This window comes from Neodiprion pinetum, chromosome 1, assembly GCF_021155775.2.
Source record: "Neodiprion pinetum isolate iyNeoPine1 chromosome 1, iyNeoPine1.2, whole genome shotgun sequence".
Taxonomy (NCBI): domain Eukaryota; kingdom Metazoa; phylum Arthropoda; class Insecta; order Hymenoptera; family Diprionidae; genus Neodiprion; species Neodiprion pinetum.
This window is the reverse complement of record NC_060232.1, coordinates 35,304,252-35,323,845: the sequence shown is the minus strand read 5'-3', so window position 1 is coordinate 35,323,845 and position 19,594 is coordinate 35,304,252. Positions and strand designations below refer to the sequence as shown.

General features: G+C 45.0%; 2 protein-coding genes across 6 annotated transcripts in view; one reads left to right on the top strand and one right to left on the bottom strand.

The window, feature by feature from the left end:
• LOC124210846 (luciferin 4-monooxygenase) overlaps nt 1-19,594 on the top strand; it is a 73,611-nt gene that overhangs the window by 36,886 nt on the left and 17,131 nt on the right. The window lies entirely within an intron of this gene.
• Nucleotides 1-19,594, bottom strand: part of LOC124224833 (lachesin-like) — a 287,180-nt gene that overhangs the window by 253,516 nt on the left and 14,070 nt on the right. For 2 of the 5 annotated variants that reach the window (XR_011176709.1, XM_046637038.2), the window contains exon 1: nt 968-1,204. The exons of 2 other annotated variants lie outside the window; for them this stretch is intronic. Coding sequence is in view for 1 of the 3 variants with exons in the window: in XM_046637038.2 (XP_046492994.1) it covers nt 968-973 (6 nt within the window). In the remaining 2 variants the exon portion in view is untranslated. Of the gene's footprint in view, nt 1-967; nt 1,205-9,615; nt 9,761-19,594 lie in introns of those variants that run through there. One more of the 5 variants, XM_069134568.1, reaches the window with a different exon arrangement.

Below are 19,594 nucleotides of genomic sequence, written 5' to 3'. Positions count from 1 at the left end.
CGATAGCCAGAAACGAGACGAAATTTTTGTGTTCTTCACCTCGCGGTATTTTTTCTTCTCTTTGTACGCTACATAAAACTTTTTCATTTCATGTACGCTCCTCGGCAGAATCGGCACGTGGCAGGTCGATGTATCAGAGCGTGGAGAGGAGGAAACGGAGTTTTTATAATCCTTTTCATACGTTCCACCAATTGCCGATCTATCACATTTCACGAGTATACAGAAAAAGGGGAACAGAAAGAAAATCGCAGTCGAAAGAAACGTCAGCAACGAGAAATATGACCAACGATGATAGTGTAGAAAATCCTTCCATTGACGAGAAAAGGCGGTTTTGTTCGATCCGTCGCGTCGAAATTGAATGGCAAGCGATTCCGATGCTATAACGAGAGAATTAATCGGCTTACCCGGTTGATGTTGATGTTATTATGATGAGCTTCTTTGACCCTTGAACAATTCGGTTGAATGAATATCTCACTGTACGTTACAAGGTATGCTTGAAAAAAGTTTCTCACTTGATTTAAACGGTGTCGATGTATCAAGCTTTTCGGTGAGTATAAAAATTCACATTTTCCTAAGTACGTGTTTTCGCAAAACGAGTACCGAATTCACGTCTCCCTCGCGAATTTCCCACCGCATGAATTTCCTACCAACTGCACTACGCGGCAAGAAAAAATAAACACCCAATAAAACGAAGAACGTAAAAACTTGAACTCCGGCTCTAATATTGCTCCCAGTCGCTAAGCGTTTGTCATTTTCAGAGGGGTTGAAATTGGTCGGGGGGGAAAAGCTCGCGATAGTACGATATTATCACAGAGGCCGTATAAGTTGCCCGCAAGCTCGTTATCTCCAAGCATATATTCGCACGCAGTTCTCATCCACGTTACGCGTTCGGTATTTTGTGTGCTTGTGTGCTTTCATGCGTGCGTGTACATGTATCAAATATTAAAGCTTCGAGGCAGGTACTTACCCCCATAGAACTTTTTCCCACGTGCGATTGATTCCGCGGAGGGAAGATCGATGATCTACCGGGGCGTCAACAACGCTGCATGGCTACAACGACCCCGCACTGACTGAAGACATTTGCTTTAATCTGCTCTCCGTACGTTCGACACAGCGCGAATTCCCACTTGATTTTCGCAACTTTTACGCGTTGCGAATTCGCAAGTGTTTCCCGAGCCTTTCGCACGCGGTCTCACTCCCAGGGGTGGCGCGGCACGACTGTAGCGCGTCTCTGACAGAATCGCTGCCCTCTCCCTCTCTCTCTCTCTCGCTCTCTCCCGCTCTCTCTCTCTCCTCCTCACCCCCCGGGAGAGCGAATTTTGGCGCGCGCAACGCGTCGCGACGCCCGCGGTAATCGGCGCGCGCTTCGCGCCCTCCGCCTTTCACCCTGATGCACAGACGTCGGAAAGCGTGCCGTCCGGCTGTTTGGGGTAGGTTAGGGACGAGATTTATGAACACACCTGTACTGCGTCCCTCTCGCCCTGCCGAATCTCATCCGGTTTTTTTTCCTCCGACCCGCCTCCCCCTGCCGGTACCGCGAATCGTTCGTTCGATGTTCGGGATTTTCGGGTGGAGATGAGACTGTATGAGAAAGATTGGGAAGAAAAAATCGGACAAGTGCGAGTAGGACTCGCCGCCAGAGGGTTCCGTACAAACTTAATTATTACTTTTTTTTTATGTCACGTAACTATACGAATTAACTATTTTCGGACCTTTTCTTTTACTTGTACCGTGAGGCGTTCCTTCTCGCCAAATTTTATGATTCTAGGTCAACGGGAAGTAACCTACAGGTTTTGATGAGTGAGCTTGCGAGTATAAAAATATGTGACATAAATGACCGTATCTTTTTTGATTGAATTTTTTACAATTTCAAGTTAACCTAGACCGTAGTATTTGATATTAATTTCAAATTGATACCACTACCCGTTCCTGAGAGAGAGAGTCTTGACAGAGTGACAGACGGACGAACAACAAAGTGATCCTGCAAGGGTTTCGTTTTTTCCTTTTGAGGTATGAAACCCTGAAAATTCAACGGTCACACAATAGAATCGAGTTATTTTCAAAAACGCTAAAACTTGTTTTACAGAATTTTTATATCGTAGAAATCCGAAATGTATAGAAAAGTTAAAATGTAGAAAGATCAAAGTACGAAAAATTGAAACAGGCGTACAATCGTCAAAATCGGATCTTTGAACGAAGAAATTTTGTATTTGAACGAGTATTTAGGCAGATGAAATAAAAAGAATGAGATGTCGCATCTTTTTTTTTTTATCAATCAATAATTAATTGAAGTACACACAGAACATTTGAAATTAAAACTATAAATATTACAAAGTCAGAGAAATCAAATTGCGTGTAACATTCGCAGTCATCTTTTTTGGCGAAAGATAAGAAAATGCCATTTGGTTGCTTTATGTATCTCTACTTTATACCCAAATAAAAAATTGATTTTTTTTTTACATCCAACGACCCGATTCTAACAATTGTGTGTTTCGATTTGCTGTAATGATCTTAAACATTATGACGATTCTATATTTCCGATTTTGATACTTTAACCTTTCTACGTTTCGACTTTATATCAACGTTTTTGAAACCCTGTGAAATAGATTTTCACATCTCCGGAAATTCGATACAGCGACACTACTACTTTGTAATTTTACATTTTTACCCCCACCCATATTTTACTTCTTCTACGTCACGGTTGCGTACAAAGTTCGAAAATGTAGAATTTACATCTCCTGTGGTGAATATATGGACAGCGCTTTTTTGGTGTTAAATCTACAACAATTGAGGTAGCACAAAACCGATGATGAGAGTTACGAAAGCAATAGTAAGAGTTACAATATGCTTACATAGATCTATCATAGTTGATGTTGATCTGACACCGAAAACGTACTGTCAATATATTCGTCACAACAGATGTAAAATCTACGTTACATATTTTTCCGTGCATGTTTTCAAAATTCGCGCTATATTTAAAAATCGAAATTCTCTATAATTTTTTCGAAAATTTCCTCAGTAACGATGAATAAACAACAGCGTTAACTTTTGCGAAATCACAATACCGGCACTTTGTAACTTGTCATCCTGATGAAATGGTACTTTCTCCGAGTAATTATTTCGGAACAAAAGACGTATAAGATTGAAGCTGGCGTTGATCCTGATATACTTTGGGAAGACAGCTTTCTCATTGACGGTGTGACTGTGGGTGTACTATATTAGGTATATACCTAATCTAACTGTGAGAGATGCCGCCTCACAAATAACGACTTTTACATTTCATCATTATACATTTGAGAAGACTATAATATAGTCAATCAAATCTCTCGGGATATTCCGCCCGATGTATTATGGGTACGTCTTACTTTTTATGATTGATGAGCAATTTCTGTATTCAAGGAATAAAATTAAGCTGTCTCGACTCGTTCCATTTCTCTGTTGGCTGCAGAGGTTGTAATCAGTCCGAAATTAACTGTGATTAATTGTAAGAGTCGGTTTCAACACTCGCGCGCCGATCAGTAAATACAACATTTTACATTCATAGCATCAACGGGACTTTACGACGAATTCATTTGAACGCATAAATTTCATTGTATTAAAAAAGTTTTCAAACTAAATTACTGCGCAGCTGTTTCGTGCCGGATCTCTGGTCGGAATGTACATCACGGCGTATCGAGCAAACAATTTCAATCAAACTGACACTCGATTATAATTTATGTAAAAACGATTGACAATTCCGTAGGTGGTTCGGTAGAATTATACATGCAATTTTGATGCTGTCTCTTTTTAGAGTCAGAGTCCAGGTGGCGATTCCGACTCGATTTTTGTACTTCCGAAGATCGCCGGAGATCGCGATAAAACATTTATCGCAAAGTGTTCTGGAGTCGATTTTTGATGACAGAAGCCGATATACGCATTAGCCGAGAATCGGAAGATGATAGGCTCAGAGAGGGGAGGGAAGAATTGTAGAAAGCGGTGGAAAGTTGTAAGAAAACATAGAACATCAACAACGTGTAATAACGAAATAACGAGAGTTGTCAAAGTTCAGAATTCCAACTCAATAAATTGAATTTTGTTTCGTCCGACAAAACGGCGAGGAATTGATAAGGATGGATATGGGATAGAATAGAGAGAATCGTCGATCATCTCGGATCGTAAACAGCACATGCACAGGCCGATATTGTCTTCGTGTGAGAGTGAGATAGAGAGAGAGAGAGAGAGAGAGAGAGAGAGAGAGAGAAAGTTTAAGACTGTGTCGGACATCTTTGATGGTGCGTGTCACACGCTCATGGTATTAGTACGACTGGCGGAAGCGAGGGGGAGAAAAAAGGAAGAAGGGAAGGGAAGGAGCGGGACGAGGTGGAATGCGCGCACCTCACTCAGACAATAAAGGACGAAGGATAAAATAAAGGATAGCCGACTGGGATATGTGCCTCGGGCGGTGCGCCGCGTCTATCGCTCGCCAATATCAGCGAAAATTGAAATAGTCGCGATATTTCTTTGAGAGAGAAATAATAAAAGAGAGAAATAGGGTTTCGAGATGCTGCTGCTGCTTCTCCTCGTGCACCGCTGAAAACCGTCGAGGTACACCAGCCGGAAGAAGCTGGAGGAGGAGATCGCGGCTAGCTAACCCCCTGGATAAATTGAGGTGTTGGCTTTAGGTGTTCTTTACAATCAGATTTCTCACCCGGCGGCTCGACTATCGCCCGATGAAATTCACCTTCTTTGTCACCGCGCGTCCCTCGGTTCTTCCGGTTCTCCGGCTCATTGTACTTTTCGTTCTATCCCACCCTATTCTCGGCCTCGATTGAAAATAAAAATGTGATTACCGAATCGAGGACAAGCTCTTAAAGGAACGAATCTGAAACCGAGACCTGCTGCAGGCTTCAAGATGAATCGGAACCACAGTCTGGATCAAGAGATAGGAGATGAGAAAATACCGTTTGAAAAATCGCCGGCAAGGTTGATTGAACCAATGATGTTACAGTCGATGCCAACGAAACGACGTACCTGCTAGATATATGTTACAAAAATGAACGTGAACTGATTCGAATAATACAAGCTGAGATATAAACGATTTGAGAAAAGATTTTGGATTTGCTGAAATCTGGTTTACACCTGATTTAAACTGTCGTCGATTCGCCAAAAACAAGCCTGAGCACCGAGTGTTTAATTTTGCAATCACAGCCGGCGGAAGTTGATTGAGAATACAACCTAATCGCAAGGAACAAGCTAACTTTCGAAATTCGGTGTAAGATATTTTCAAGATTTTACGAAAATCCATTCGTATTGTCTCAGGTAATGCGTATTGTTTGTCAATTTATATTAAAAGAGCTCGAGGCAAGTTGCAGGGGCTCTGAGAGAAAAGTATAACACGGTTTCCCACCGCGAGAATTGTAAACTTTTTAATTGGATCAGATCGCTATTCTATATATTACTTACTCACTTACTTATACTTCTAATTTTACGAATTTTTTTTCTGCCATTTTGTAAAACTGTGGCGATCTCATGAAGTGAGAAAATATCCTTGGCATGGAGATGAACATTTTTAAAATCAACCTCTGTCGTAAAATCAAACATTTGAAAACACATTTTTATGTCATGGTTTCAAAATGGGATGAGAAGGCTAATGACTTTTTTTTTTGATATTCTGTTATCAAAATGAAAAGTTCTTGGAATTCAATTTTAATGATGGTTTCTTTTAGTAAAGAAAAAAAACTCCATTCTGGTAAAATTTGATAATTTTTCTGTCTCAAGGATAAAACGAAGGAAACGATGATGAATTCGAAGAACCATAATTCCGTAATTTCCCTAAATAAATAATGTATTTTATTCAAGGTTCCTGTTGCAGGAGTTATTATTATTTTTCTTCGAATTGAGCATCATTTCCTTTGTTTTACTCTTGAAGAAAAAGAAAAGCGAATTGCACCATGACAAAGTTAATTTTCAGTTTGTTTTTCACTACAAGAAACCGCTATTTATGCAATAAAATGAATTAAATTTTTTTTTTTATTATTTTCATTACATTTTTGAATCGTGATAAAAAGATGTGTTTTCGAGTTTTTGATTTTGCAAAAAGTTTCACGGAATTTAAAAATGTTCACATTCGTGTCAAGAATATTTCCTCACTTCGCGAGGTCCCCACATATTTACAAAATAGCGGAAAAATTTGGAAAAACTTGCAGGTATTATTTTTGACCGAAACAAACCAAAAATTACATTGGACATCAGAACTCCCAGGAGGTCAGGCCGATGCCCGTTTCTTTGAAGTGGAATGCCCCATATATATATATATCTAAAAGACAAACTGCCAACTTCTATTTCGATGTATACGCGCATGGTTGGGTGCAGATCGGTGGTATTGTACCCACTGCAACCATTCACTTCCCCCCCGAGGGACAAGTACTTACTTTTGTTTGTTTACCAAAACCCGTTCGCCCTTATGTTTATCTCTGCGTACATATCTATGCCGTATTTACAAATGCTTCCACCAAGTCAAGCGCTTTATGCCGTTTAATATTGTGGCCATGTTCCTCCAGCTTCGCGGTAAGGCGGTTGTGGAAGAAGGTACGCTACGGTTTGCACTTCGGTCCAGGTTCTCCGGCGATGGATGCAGAGGTTTCCCAGGTCTGTGGAAAAGTTCGCACACAGACGGAAGTAGCACCGCGACTTCGTCGCACTTGCGTTTCGCCGGTGTTGGTAGTACAACAGCTCGTTTACCACCGCACCGGTACAAGTCGGTATTATGTATACCCACGAAAAGCAGCCCGCGTGGAGGAGAGACAGCGAAACTGTCGAGGAAATTCTCCTCAGCCCCAGGCATCGGCATTTCGTAAGTTTAATATTGCTATCAGGATGGTGGTTTACACCCCCCGGGGAATTTGCGGCCATCGCGGACATGGAAACTCCCAGCCCGTCGCTTTGGAACTCGTCTACGACAGAAGAAGGGTCCTCCCGATGATCGTCTCGGGTTCTAGCCTCACCCGCACGTCAGACAACCACTAAAATCAGTCCAAACGATATTTTCCACGCAACTTGAGGCTCCCTCGCTCCCTCCGCTCATCTATCCAACGAGAGTTCAACCCTGCTTGACGTCAGGTGTACACCTGGTGGGTTGGAAGCCGCTAATACATTGGACGAAGTCGCAGTCTCCGTACCTGGGTTCATTCGAATTCATCGCGTCTTGAAGGCAGCGACGCGGTAGCCACATTTCGTTCAAAAACGTTGAATCAACTACTCGTTTACCCAAAAGTTAGCGAACGAAGTGAAAGACCTCCGGCTCAGTTTGAAGACATCAGTGCTCGTCACGCCCTATGCAACGTCTCGTATTTGTCACACGCGTGGATGATAAGACTAAGTCTAAATCGTATTTGGTTATAGAGAAAGGGGGGATTACACAAGTTATCGCGGGTCGCTAAGCGGGAGACGCAAAAAGCCGCGACGATAACCGCAGACTCTGGCTAAACAAAGCGCGATAATCCGCGTGGAGTTAATGGGGGGTAGTACGTGGCGTCTTTAATTTGAAATAGGATCCTTTGTCTCCGTGCACGCGTCGTCCTCTCGATGTTTGTACCCAGTGCCGTTGGGGTGCCGGGACATACCGTGGGTTTTACTACTAGCTCCCTGCAGCTGTTTGTACCGACTCTGCAGGTTCGTCTGCTCTTTCTCCCTCCCTCTCTCTCTTCTCTCTCCGACTCCTCAGCAGGGACTGCTGGCCCTTTGAAAGCCGAACTACAAATAGCACTCCGGCACTCGCGGCGAGAACGCGCTTTTCAAAGAACCGGGAGGAAGCAATGCGCCCGTTTTTTTTGGTCTTTCAATATATATATATATACATTGTTTTATTTATTTTTTTCGCACAACGCAGAACTGAGTACCTCGATTATAGTTCCATCAATAAGACATGGTTTTAATCACCTTGGGACTGGGCCGTCCGGTGGTCCTTTTAATTTCCTGAGAAGGCGAAGATAAGAGGTCTTTCTTAGCCTCCGGGCCGAAATCCACCGGAGGTTGCCAGGATGTCTTATTCTGCTTTTTATCCTGATTTTTTTCCCCGGCTTCCGCTCGGGTTCCTTATAGTCCTATTGGCTGAAGACCGGTGCGCGGGACGAGGTCCGTCCGATCCCAAAGAGCGTATCTTTAATCTCGTATAATTGTGTGACTTTTACGTGGCTTTGCCTTGTATCTCGACTCCCCAAGGCGGGATGACGCGGAGGGGGGAGGAGGGACGCCGAGGGATGTTGAGAGATCGAGATCGCGTGTTTCACTCGCGTTTCCTTCCTCCATACTCGAATCCGCTTTCTCGTTTCTGCTGCCCCTTGCTATTTACACTCCCACTCTGATTGTGAGCTTTTTCCGGAGCCAAGGGCTTCTAACCTCTCGACGCTCGGCTTTGATTACGCCAAAGTGTTTTTATATCAAGGTCAAATTTATCGCTATAGCTTTAACGCACTTATTTCCCAACGTTTACGCCGCGTTGCCTTGTGTGCAGTTCTTCCCGGTGAACAAGCAGCTGTTTTCTCTGATTCCACGAATCTTACGTCACGAGTAATTTCACTCGACTCGCAACATTTTGTCGGAGAGCTCGTAATTTTACGAATTCATTTGCAATCCTCTTAGTCAACAAGCCGCTAATTCAAATCAAAGAGTACTTAACGATCATTATTCCTCGTTTCTTTTTACTAATTCATACTTTTTACACGGTACTTTACAGTTCTTGCAGGCTGATTATCACACGAAACAATTGCCTCATTAGCAAGGAACACACCCAGAAAATATTATTCATTTCAGTACAATTTGACAGGAATATTCCTATGCGATACGCGTAATAAGGTTTGATGTTTTAGAAGCTTCAAAAGATTATATATACAATATTTCAATGAACTCTGTGTATTCTCTTGTAAACTCGAATCAACGATTCGAATTTAGTCGCATGCAATTTTTTAATCGATCTAATGAATTTTCCTGAGACATTTGCATTCAAACAAATTATTTTTCTGGATCCAACAAATTGCTGTTTCAATTTCCCTCTCTGGCTTTGCATGTGACGTCGATGTGACTGATAATTGTGATTTATTAACTTTTGGGATGCAAGAAACTCTTCGACTTTGTATGTTTAATTGACGTTACCTGCTTAACCATTCGCCGTTTGATCAACGATGAATCAGCTTTTTATACATGTTCTTGGTACGTTACTCACGGTTTTAATAGTTTGGCTTAATTTTTGGCGAGCTTTCTTCTCTTTCTCGGCCCCGCAGCAGCCGAGTGAGAGGCCTATTATAGTAATTTTCCCCACCTACAACGTCCCCTTGGGTTACATTCCACACGGTCAGTTCGAGGGCAAATACCACGGGACCTATACCTATTATGTACAGGCGCGGGGTGTTTGTTCAAATTGAGAGGTAGCCGGTGAGTGAGGTGAGGACAGGCGGGATAAGGATTGGGGTGAGCCAGGAGAGCTCGTGAGAGAGAGAGAGTGAGAGAGAAAGAGAGAACTGCAGAGGGGGAGGAAGAGATAGAGGAAGAGAGAGAGAGAGAGAGAGAGAGAGGGAGTGAGAGACGCGGACGGATTCAGGATGAGGCTGAAGGATTAATTTCCTCCTTGAGAAAGCTTACCCTCAAGTTATGAAGCCGGCTAAACTCCGGCCGACATCGTCGGATAAATGTTAATCAACCATTTATCCTCATCTCTGCCACGGGCATCGCGGCCTTCACAAGGGCGCGCTGCGGCCGGTTTGCACAAGCGTCCCTTAGTTTGAATCTGAAAGATCAAACAAGGCATATCCCATTACAATTGCACACCTTGCTACAGCCTTTTAGATTTACGCGGTTTGAATAACCGTGTGCCTTTATATAACGGAGCAGCAAAGATGGAGAGGAGAAAAATGTAGAGGTGGCTAAAAGCAAACTCGACGCAGAGAAACAGGGAAAAGAAGAAAAAGAAGAAGATGAAGAAGACGGAGAAGTAGAAGAAAAAGCGAATGCGAAAGCCCAGAGAGAAGGAGACAAAGGGAAAAGTGTTTGTTATTCGCCGGAACAAAGTCACCTGGGAGTAACAGCGCGGAGCAAAACCAGAATATCATGATAATGGAGTGAGCCAGTAAATAAAAACTAAAAATAAAACTATAAAAGTGGTATGGTAGGTACGTATAAGAGCATAGTGCAAGAACGCAGACACACGAAACGAGTGCCACGGCAGTGGGACGCTAGGTGAGAGACCGAAGGCCGGGGATGAATTCCGGAGAAGTTGTTTTGAAATCTTGCCTCCCGTACAGTCGAATTGGTTGAGTGCATTATGTATGCCACGTGAAAACTAGTTACAGCTCTATAAAAGTAGCGAGTAAGAAAAAGTTGCGGATAGTCGGTCGCTGGAGGCGGTCGTAACGACGTTTTACGAACACCTTCAATTGCCCGCGTAATTCAAACGCCGGTTTCACACCGCGAATCATGAGTAGATGTAACTGGTATACGGTACACAAGTATTGTGTATCCCAGGGCTTTATGACACTGTGTGTACAAGCCGCGGATCTACAGTGTAATCTCAAGGAGTAGCTCGAAGCTCGCGACGGACGCTGGTGGGTACACAGAGCTAGGTGATTTTTAAAATCCCTTCACGGAGTCTGAACGCGCCTACGTGCACAGGCTCGAATTAATAAACTCCCGCGCGCGCCTCGCTCTTCGGGATAATAATGAGATTTCGGCACATCCCGGTATACAGAGGGAATAAGGTACCTACCGTAAGGTGGGTGCGCCAAGAGAAATGAAGATTTACCACAAACCGCGAAATATTACCGTGCTCGATGCCGGGCGGGAATTTCGCGATTTTCATATTTAAGGTAGTTTTGCACTGCATAATATGACCGACGCGTCCTTCCGTTTTTGCTCCGAAACCCATCCCTGCGGTCCCGGAGGTGCTGATTCAAACAAATTCAACCTGTAACCGAATAGAAATACTCGGCTAATACATATTCAAAACTTTTACGCGTTCGTGCTCGGTTTGCCGAATGATTCAACCCGTTGAAGTCAGATAGAACGGGCGTAGTTTGTCAGTGGAGAACGAGGCGCGAGTTTGCGACGTAATACGTCGACGGATACGTACAAAGTTTGCCGGAATGCGGGAGAGGATAAATTAAGCAAGAATGAGATTGAGTTTCCGCGGTGCATTTACACTGTATCATGTGTCCCAGACTGTAATCAATATGCCAGCATTGAACTTTCAATTAGTGTCACTTAGCTCGACAAACACAGCCGCTCCTCTTCCGAAACCACGACACGTTCCCGGGGAGACGTAAAAGCACGATCATTGACGCTCAAACTTGAAACGTGCAGATGTGTATCATTTCGCGAGCGAAACTTCGGGCTGACTGACTGTCACTCGTTTCTCCCAAATCGACCATCTCCAAGCCGTGAGATTGGCATCGATATTCATTTTATCATGTTCAGCTCTGTTTAGGAACGTGTTACCCAGACGCGACGTGCTACGGGCATAACATATGCACCTCAAAGTAAATAGAGTACCTGCTACTCGTGTAGGCGGCGGATCCTGCTGCAGAGGTGGAAGAACGTGCCTTACTCCTTGCCGCAGGATTTACCACAGTCCGTACCTACATGAATCTTTACAGAAGGTCGCAGAAACATGCACCTGCGAAACAGTTTCGCTGCGGTCGAGAACGAATGCGTACGTTCATTTGCCAGGTGGATGGTGTAGGGTCGAAATTTTCGAAGTGGGGTTGGTTCAATGGGGAAGAGAAATTTTCTTTCACGTCATCGAGAATCGGAGTTCCCAACCCATCGGTGGAGCAACACTTGCATGCAGGAGTATCGAGCGAACTGTGTTCAGTCCGCGTTAATTTCGTCGTTAATACGTGAGCCGACAATGCGGACGTGAAGGAGAGCAGGATGGATGAAAAAAAAAGCCGAGCCGTGGGCGGGTAAGAGAACGGAAGGAAGGAAGGAAGTAGGTGGGTTGACTGCGTACAAGGCCGCTCTGGGGTATAGCTTAAAATTAAAGACAGAGTCAATAATCTGTGACGTCCAATAAAGACCGGATTTTCCCAGCTCGGATATTCCTCGCGGTGCTTCCGGGAGTTGTTTAGGCAGGACGACACAGGTCTTGGAACAGGGAAGAAGGTCGTGTACCTACGAGGCGAGAGGGTTCCTTCCCTTACGTTGTATACGTACGATATTCGTTATTAATAACACCTTTCATATAATAAATCGTTGGTGCGGATTAATTTTCGCTTGCCTTCCGCGGCATTCTCTCCCTACCTCGCCTCTCTCTGCCCTGCAACCTACCCGCGAATAACCCAGCGAGGACTGCCAAAGGCAGACTGTACACAACAGCACGCACTTACACGTGTATATCCATACAATTTTGGTTGTGCCTATGCGCCCGTAGACGAGGGTGGATACAACACACCTGAACTGAACTTATACCGGTTGCGCGCAGTGGTAGACGGCGCGTGGTTTGAAGGATCCGTTACCCGGTTTGCGGAAGGAACGCGAGCCGGTCTTATCGAAGGACGTCTTAACCATGTGGTGGATAGTTTACATAGTTAAGAAACTAGAGCCGATGAGAAGGGGCCCGCCCGCCTAATTGGCAGCCTAAATAATTAACAAGCCAGGAACGTTGGATAAACACTCTCAAGGATCAACTTGGTCAAAGAGTAACCCCGCAGAAGTTGGAAGGATGCTTTGCGTGTGTGGTTGTTAGCGGCAGTGTGCGCTGCTCGAGTCATCCCCTAAACCTAAAACTTCACCATCTTACGCCGAATAAATTACAATCCACGACCGAGGTGCACTTCAGCGAAACTCCTACCAAGCCCCATGACCCAGATATTGGCACTCGAAACTGTGACTCGAGACACCCGTAACGCTTGAACGATTTTTGTCCCTTAGGTTTGGCTGATTGTAAGCACCGGAAGCGATGGTCGTTGGACTCGTGATTTCTTTGTTTCGCAACTTTGGAACGGTACTTTAATTTCCAGTAAAGCTGATACCGTTTCCTCGGAAATCCCCCGAAGTACGGAACCGATGGTAACAGAAACTGTAATTGTCTCCGCATTGAAGCCCGGTTGAAATTGATACTGCTGGACGAACGACCACGAACGGTGCCGAACCTTTCCCTGCAAAGCTCAACGCACTTCCTGGTCGAAGTTATTGGTCGGTGGGATTGCCGGTCCTAGTGTCAACCGCAATGCCGCGGCATGTCGATTTGGTAATTAGTGGAACAGCGTCGAGTGCAAGTTACGACCCATCGATGGATTTGTGGGTGATTTGGGGGGATCCGGATACGCCGCGGCGGCCGTTCCCCGTAGGATGTTGGAAGAGGCGCGTTGCGTATCCCAAACAGCTCCCTGGGTCTAATCGATATCCGATCGCTCGAGCGATACGTCAAGTACATCCCTTGGTTGACCGCCGATCGTCCTGGATGCAGGCGCGGAACGAGCAATGCCAATAATTAACTAAGTTTTCCATTAATCTTTGCGTGGCCAGCTGCGGGCACATGCTTTCTGCACTCTGACGATATTCTCGAATACGCTTTTCAGCCATTATCCTTTTGGCGTACGGGAGGAGAGATGATGAAACGACTTTTTGAACACCGAAAACCAAGGGACTCGGAAAATTCTGCGACACCAGACCAATCTTCCTCTGAAACAATGCCAGACGAGTTTTTCCCTCCCAGGGTGGGTCTCAATCAGACTATGAATCGCGTATAAAGAGCGACCGTCGCTCACATAATACAGGCACTTTTACAATTCCGGAATAATTTTCTCCGTCATTCACTCAGTCGACGACGAAAGTCAGTCGTCGCAGTCGTTGTTGCCAATATGTGTCGGTCCGTAGCAGATTCTCCACGGTATATAAGTAACCAAATGGTATCCAGTCGGTGTTTCCGATGATCTGCGTAGATCTTCACCAGCTCTCATTGCGATGCAATACAGTGATAGCTCAGCGCTGGGATGATAAATTGATAGATCCGTGTATGCAGGAAAGGTTGTTAGGATTATTTGCCGTCGAGATTTAAGTGTTTGCTTCTGACGTCCGTAGGTAAACAAAAAGGTGAAGAATCGCGGTCCGTTTTTCCTGGACGTCGCACACGTGTGTTGTTTTTTGTATAGTACCTATTTCAGCAGGTTCGTGGCGAGACCAGACTGTGTTCCCAGAGTTTTCTCGCGGATTCGTAAATAAAGTTAAAAATTGTCTCGGAGCGGGGCAAGGAGAGCTCTCTAAATTGGTTCTATCAGCGCGTTCGGTTGGTCCTATATCATGCTGGAACCAGCGGCCACAGAGAAGGAACACCTCCATCTTTCAACGTCAGTGCAGCCTAGGCTGCTACAACGCAACACAGCGCAGCCAAAACGTAACCCAACCTTATCTGCCCCTCGCCCCCATCCACCATCACCGCCATCGTCGCCGCCGCCGCCCCAGGAACCTCTGAGCTGCTCGATACCCAATCCAAGTTTTTCTGTATCCCTTCTTGACTGGCCTATCGCCGACTGATTAGCCACAGCTTGATTTGACTTGATTAATAGCTCCGGCCTGTGTACGGTGCCACTGCCATTCGTCCAGCCTTTTACCTCGGTTCCCTTACCCCGAGAGAGATGAACTTATTTTAACCGAAAGCTGACTCATCCTCGTCCTCCGGCTCCGCACACTCGATACAGCTGACGCAGGTAATTGCTTCCCTGAATTTTCCTTACTCTGTTCATCCACCTTACCCTTCGCCCGGCTGTTTGTTATACGGCTATCACGACGAATCGGTGATTGGCGATAAGAGGCCTGCAGGCAGCTTCTGGAACAAAGTCTCAGACGGGGGAAAGATAATTAGCAATAAAAGAAACAACATTAGCTCCTTTGAGCGGCTGGAATCACGTATACCTTATTCCGGGCTGTACCTAGAACTGTGGCGGGGATTAGGCTGGGTCTGACTCCGGCTTTGCCTCGGCTTTGGGGACGGCATCGAGGCGAATTCCACTCGGCTTCGGAGGAATCACATAGCGGCAGCGTTCAGGTTCGGTCAGGTCGCTTGACTTCTTGGTGAGATTAGCTTGGAAACAGATAACACCGCAAAAGACCATCGCGTAGCCCGCACCATGCCTCACTCTCCCTTCGACCTCAACCTTCAACCCTTCCACATCCAATCCTCTCCGCAGTCGGTTTGCCTCGTCTAGTGGGCACCTACAACGCTAGGAGGATGCGAGAAATCGTCTGTGGGGCAAGAACTTTGATTATCTTTCCGGAGAGAGCCGAGCTGAGCCGCGACACGGGCTTGTAGCTATCGGCGCGAATGACTCTCTGCCCCCGAGAGATGCGGCGTGTGTTGTGGTACCGCAAGTTTTCACCTTGCTACATCCAAGGCATATGTTTGTGTACTTGTATGGGGCGCCTACAATCTGGGATCGAGGTGATCTCGCCACGGATGTATCGTCCTCGGTATATATGGAAGGAAATTCTGATCCTTGTGGCGCGAGCGGCACCACGCTTGGGTTAGCTAGTGGAAGGTTTGGATTCCTCGTCGTGGAATTCCCAAGCTTCAGGCAGGTGCGCGGAGAAGTTGACTGGTATTCGCCGAATAGCAGCTTAGCTTCGAGCCTTCTTCGGTAACTGATTGTGGGTAGGTGTATCAGAATCCTTACGAGCGCTCCGAAATTGCTTTGGTGATGTGAAAACCAACGACGAATATCTTCGGCAGAAACTTGTTCCGCTCATATGGAGGGCGAATGTGGTGAAACACTTTAACGTTCTTCGGTCCGTTTCGATTGCATTGTCGATTTCAGCAACCAGTTCTGCAATACGTAGGTACACTGAAACCTTCACCTTGGAGTTCAGAGCTTATTTTCCGGAAAAAAAAGATACACCTTGAGAGTGTTGTAGCGCAGTTATTACTAATACAGTACGTATTAAGTTCACCGACAGACACCGACACTTCTTATCCGCATGAAAATTGATTTGTCTATTTATTTTTCTACCTCTAGTTGAGGAAATCGACTCGTTCAGAACAGAATACCGGTAACTGACACAGAGACTAGCTGTACATACATATTAGACGGTAACTTCGTCAAGCCTTGTTTTATCGCGACTTTTCATTCAACTTCACCGATCTATGTCTGACGAGCCTCGGGGTTGGATTACCCTTCTATAATCGCCCCACCTATCCATGAGACTAAGGTGACGCAGGGACTTTGAGCTTTAAAACTTTATCCCCTCATTCCATGCATCAAATATGCATTTAGGTACCGATCCATACTCATAATCGGCCGATGACTTCATTTTACGCAACGTCAATCCGCGGTGCTTTCGGCGAAAAACAATCGCTACCTACACGAATCTCCAATATTTCTTCTTTGCAATCCCGTCATTCTCTAATTACGGAAAGAGTTGAAAAGCACGCATACGGCTCACCTGCTACAAAACTTGAATATTTCCTTGAAAAAGAAACAGCTAGCCGGAGGTCCCGAGAGCTGGTTCTCCGAGTGTTCGGTTCAACTCGAGGGCCAAGTGGCGTTCTAAAATCTTGAGGAAGTTAATTTGATTATAGTCATACCGGAGGTCGTTGCAGAGAAATAATTCAGCGATATAACGACAGTGCCGGCTCCCTGACTGGATGGCTGGCTTGGTGGCTGGATGGGTGGGTGTTGGAACGTGTCGGTGCAGGGTTCCCGACTCTGTATACCCTCTTCTATTGTAGGGCTGTGTAGTGGCGTCGACTGGGTGCAGGGCGCGGCTGCCGTACTGATTGGCCCCCAGCTGGGGTAGCAGTAAACATTCTCTCTCGCACGCGCGAGGCTTGCTTGGCCTGGGTTGCCGGCCCCGCTCCGCCGCCCAAGAGTTTAAGCCCGATTTAATGGGGTGGAAACGCGCGGCCCGATCAAGTTGTATTCAATTATCCCTCCCCCTCTCTCTTCTATACTACAACCCCCTTATACACGGTGTTCCGGAAAGATACTGTCGAGGACACCCGGGAGCATTCGACCACTCGTTCGCTTTCCACCTCGTCGCCTGCTGTACGGTAACAGTGCATAAACGTCGCTGATCTTACTCGACTTCTTGCTATTGAAGAGTTTCTTAGAAATTGAGTTGGGAGAACCTCAGGCTGCGAGCTACGCGAATTCAGACAACTCGTTTACATAATATAGGACTGAAAGCTCTTTGATGTCGCGCGAAATTGTTACTGCTGACGATTCAAATTTTTGATGAAATTTCTTTTTCATCCTCTGTTACGTTGCACAAGCGTGTACATGACAGCTTTGAAATTTATTTCATGGTTTCTTTAATTACGTTAATTTGTTGATCTATTTATTCGTTCATTATATTAAACAACTGGGGCACTCTGCGTCATGAAACAGCCCTTGACGCCAAAGCTCAGGAAATTACTCATCCAAGAACGGCGCCGTCTGAAACCGAGTCGTTTCGGTGACATCGCGGTGCTAAAGAGCAAACGGTCATTTCCCCGTCAGTCAAAATAAAACGCGGCATACCTCAAATTACGGTGGTAAAAAGTAACACGCTATTTATGTAACAATTTCTTACTTCTCGAAAGCTTCTCACGTGAATAACTTTTATTTTTGTACTTTTGCCGATTAGTATCGTTATACTTGCATTCCGAGCATCTAATCGCATATTAACAGCACCAAGTTTACGTCAATGCTCATTGAACGGCGCATTTGAGCCCATTTCTTGACACAGAGTTCGAACGACAATGATTCGTTAATGAATGAAGGAAAAATTTGTGAAATTTTGAACGGGAACTCCGCTTCCAACATCATTTTCCTTTCTCGAATGTCTATCAATTCGTGTTACTTCGTTCCGCAGGTAGAGCCCAAGTTGTATTTTAATCAGGATATCACTGTCAGCCTGCACTTAGCGTGAATATTAATATCGATCTAAAATTTGGTTTAACAGTGACTCGTTAATGCAGGGAACTGTCCCGTCCGTTTTTTCTCGCGACACCGCGTAACCCGGCGAATCCTTTCGCAAACGGTTCAAACTTCCATCTCCTCTCTTCGCCGCAATCCCAACCCCAACTTCGACTGTGATTCGCCAGGGACGTAGTCTCGGTACATAGCGGAGGCTACGCAAAAGTTACAGTCGACTCCGAGCGGTGTACACACAACAGTAAGCTTTTCTGTTCACCCGCCTGTGCTTGACATTATTCTTCGAAGTACGTTCATCGGTGTACGTTCCATCGTTCTTTCTCGGAGTGAGGTATACGTAATTTACATAAGAGAAGTCTCCTGAATTCGCTTGATGTCACTCGAAGCTATTTGAGGTCACTTGAAATTATGACGCTAGTTGAAGTTTGGCGAAGTCATTTCAATTCACTTGAACTATTTTAAAACCTCTTCAACTCGCCAAGTCCGTTGGAGTCACAAGTACGCTGAATGCTCAGCGGTAGAATGGTCAATCAGTCGGATATCGCCTACCTATATACTATAATAAATAATAATAATAATAATAATAATAACAATATTCGACGGAGTGGAGGAAAAACGGACAGGCTGAAGAATCAATAAAATTTTGACGAGGAAGGGAGGCGAAAGGGGCTTAAAAGTTGTCGGGAACGTTATTATTCCGAGCGTCAAAGGCTTAGACTTTGCAATAATAAGAAGGGGAAGTGTAGAGAGACACCGTACGTATACGGAGTGAGTGTAAGCTCTGACTTAAGGCCTGTTATAGCGGTGCCGTACAACCTTGGCGTGTTATACCTTTATACATGCATTATCCGGTGATGTTGATTACGGTTTGGGATCAACTGATCAAACCTGTACTACCGGTCCCTAAGTAACCGGTAGCTAATAATAAGTAGCTTAAACCTCAGAGCCGAGCAAACTTGTCGGGTGGCTAATATCGGGAACTTGAGCTTTCGCTCACGCAAACCTGATACAAACTCAATTTTTACAGCAAATATGTACCGAGAAAATCCGTATTCTATTATTAATATTTATGGTACTTGAACTTTTTATGATCTGTGTTTCGTCTCGACTGGATCTACAAATAATTGTTTTAGAATAATTTCCGACAGGCCGACAACGTCTCGATATCAATTTTCTCATCTCGTTCGCCTGTACGAATTCACGTACCCATTTCTGTGTTTCATTTTGGTCAAATTTCCGCGTTAACTATTGACATTACCAATTCGTAGGAGCGGACAATTTCTATACCTCGCAGCTTGCCTCGAGGAGAGTCGTACAGGGTCTGAAACTTTACGGACATCCATCCGTTTAATGAACCATGTGCAGGGTTGCGTGATCCAAGATACCGTCTGTGATTAAATTGGGTTTAACTTCTACTGTATCATCGTGCTCATCAACTAATTACTCTCCCTTTATACCTTTTTTTCATACTGTGAATTAAAAGCTCGAGTGACGATATCAAAGGATATTTAAAAAAATGTTAATCGCGTCACTTCAGAATTCTGATGCAATCTCATTTCACTGAAATCTTCAACGTGGGCGAAATTCAGAGTAACAGTGATATTCTGCAAAACGTCAAGAGGGCGAAAATGCGCGAGAGAGAGAGAGAGAGAGAGAGAGAGAGAGAGAGAGAGAGAGATAGAGAGAGATAGAGCAAGAGGGAGACATCCAAGCAGACA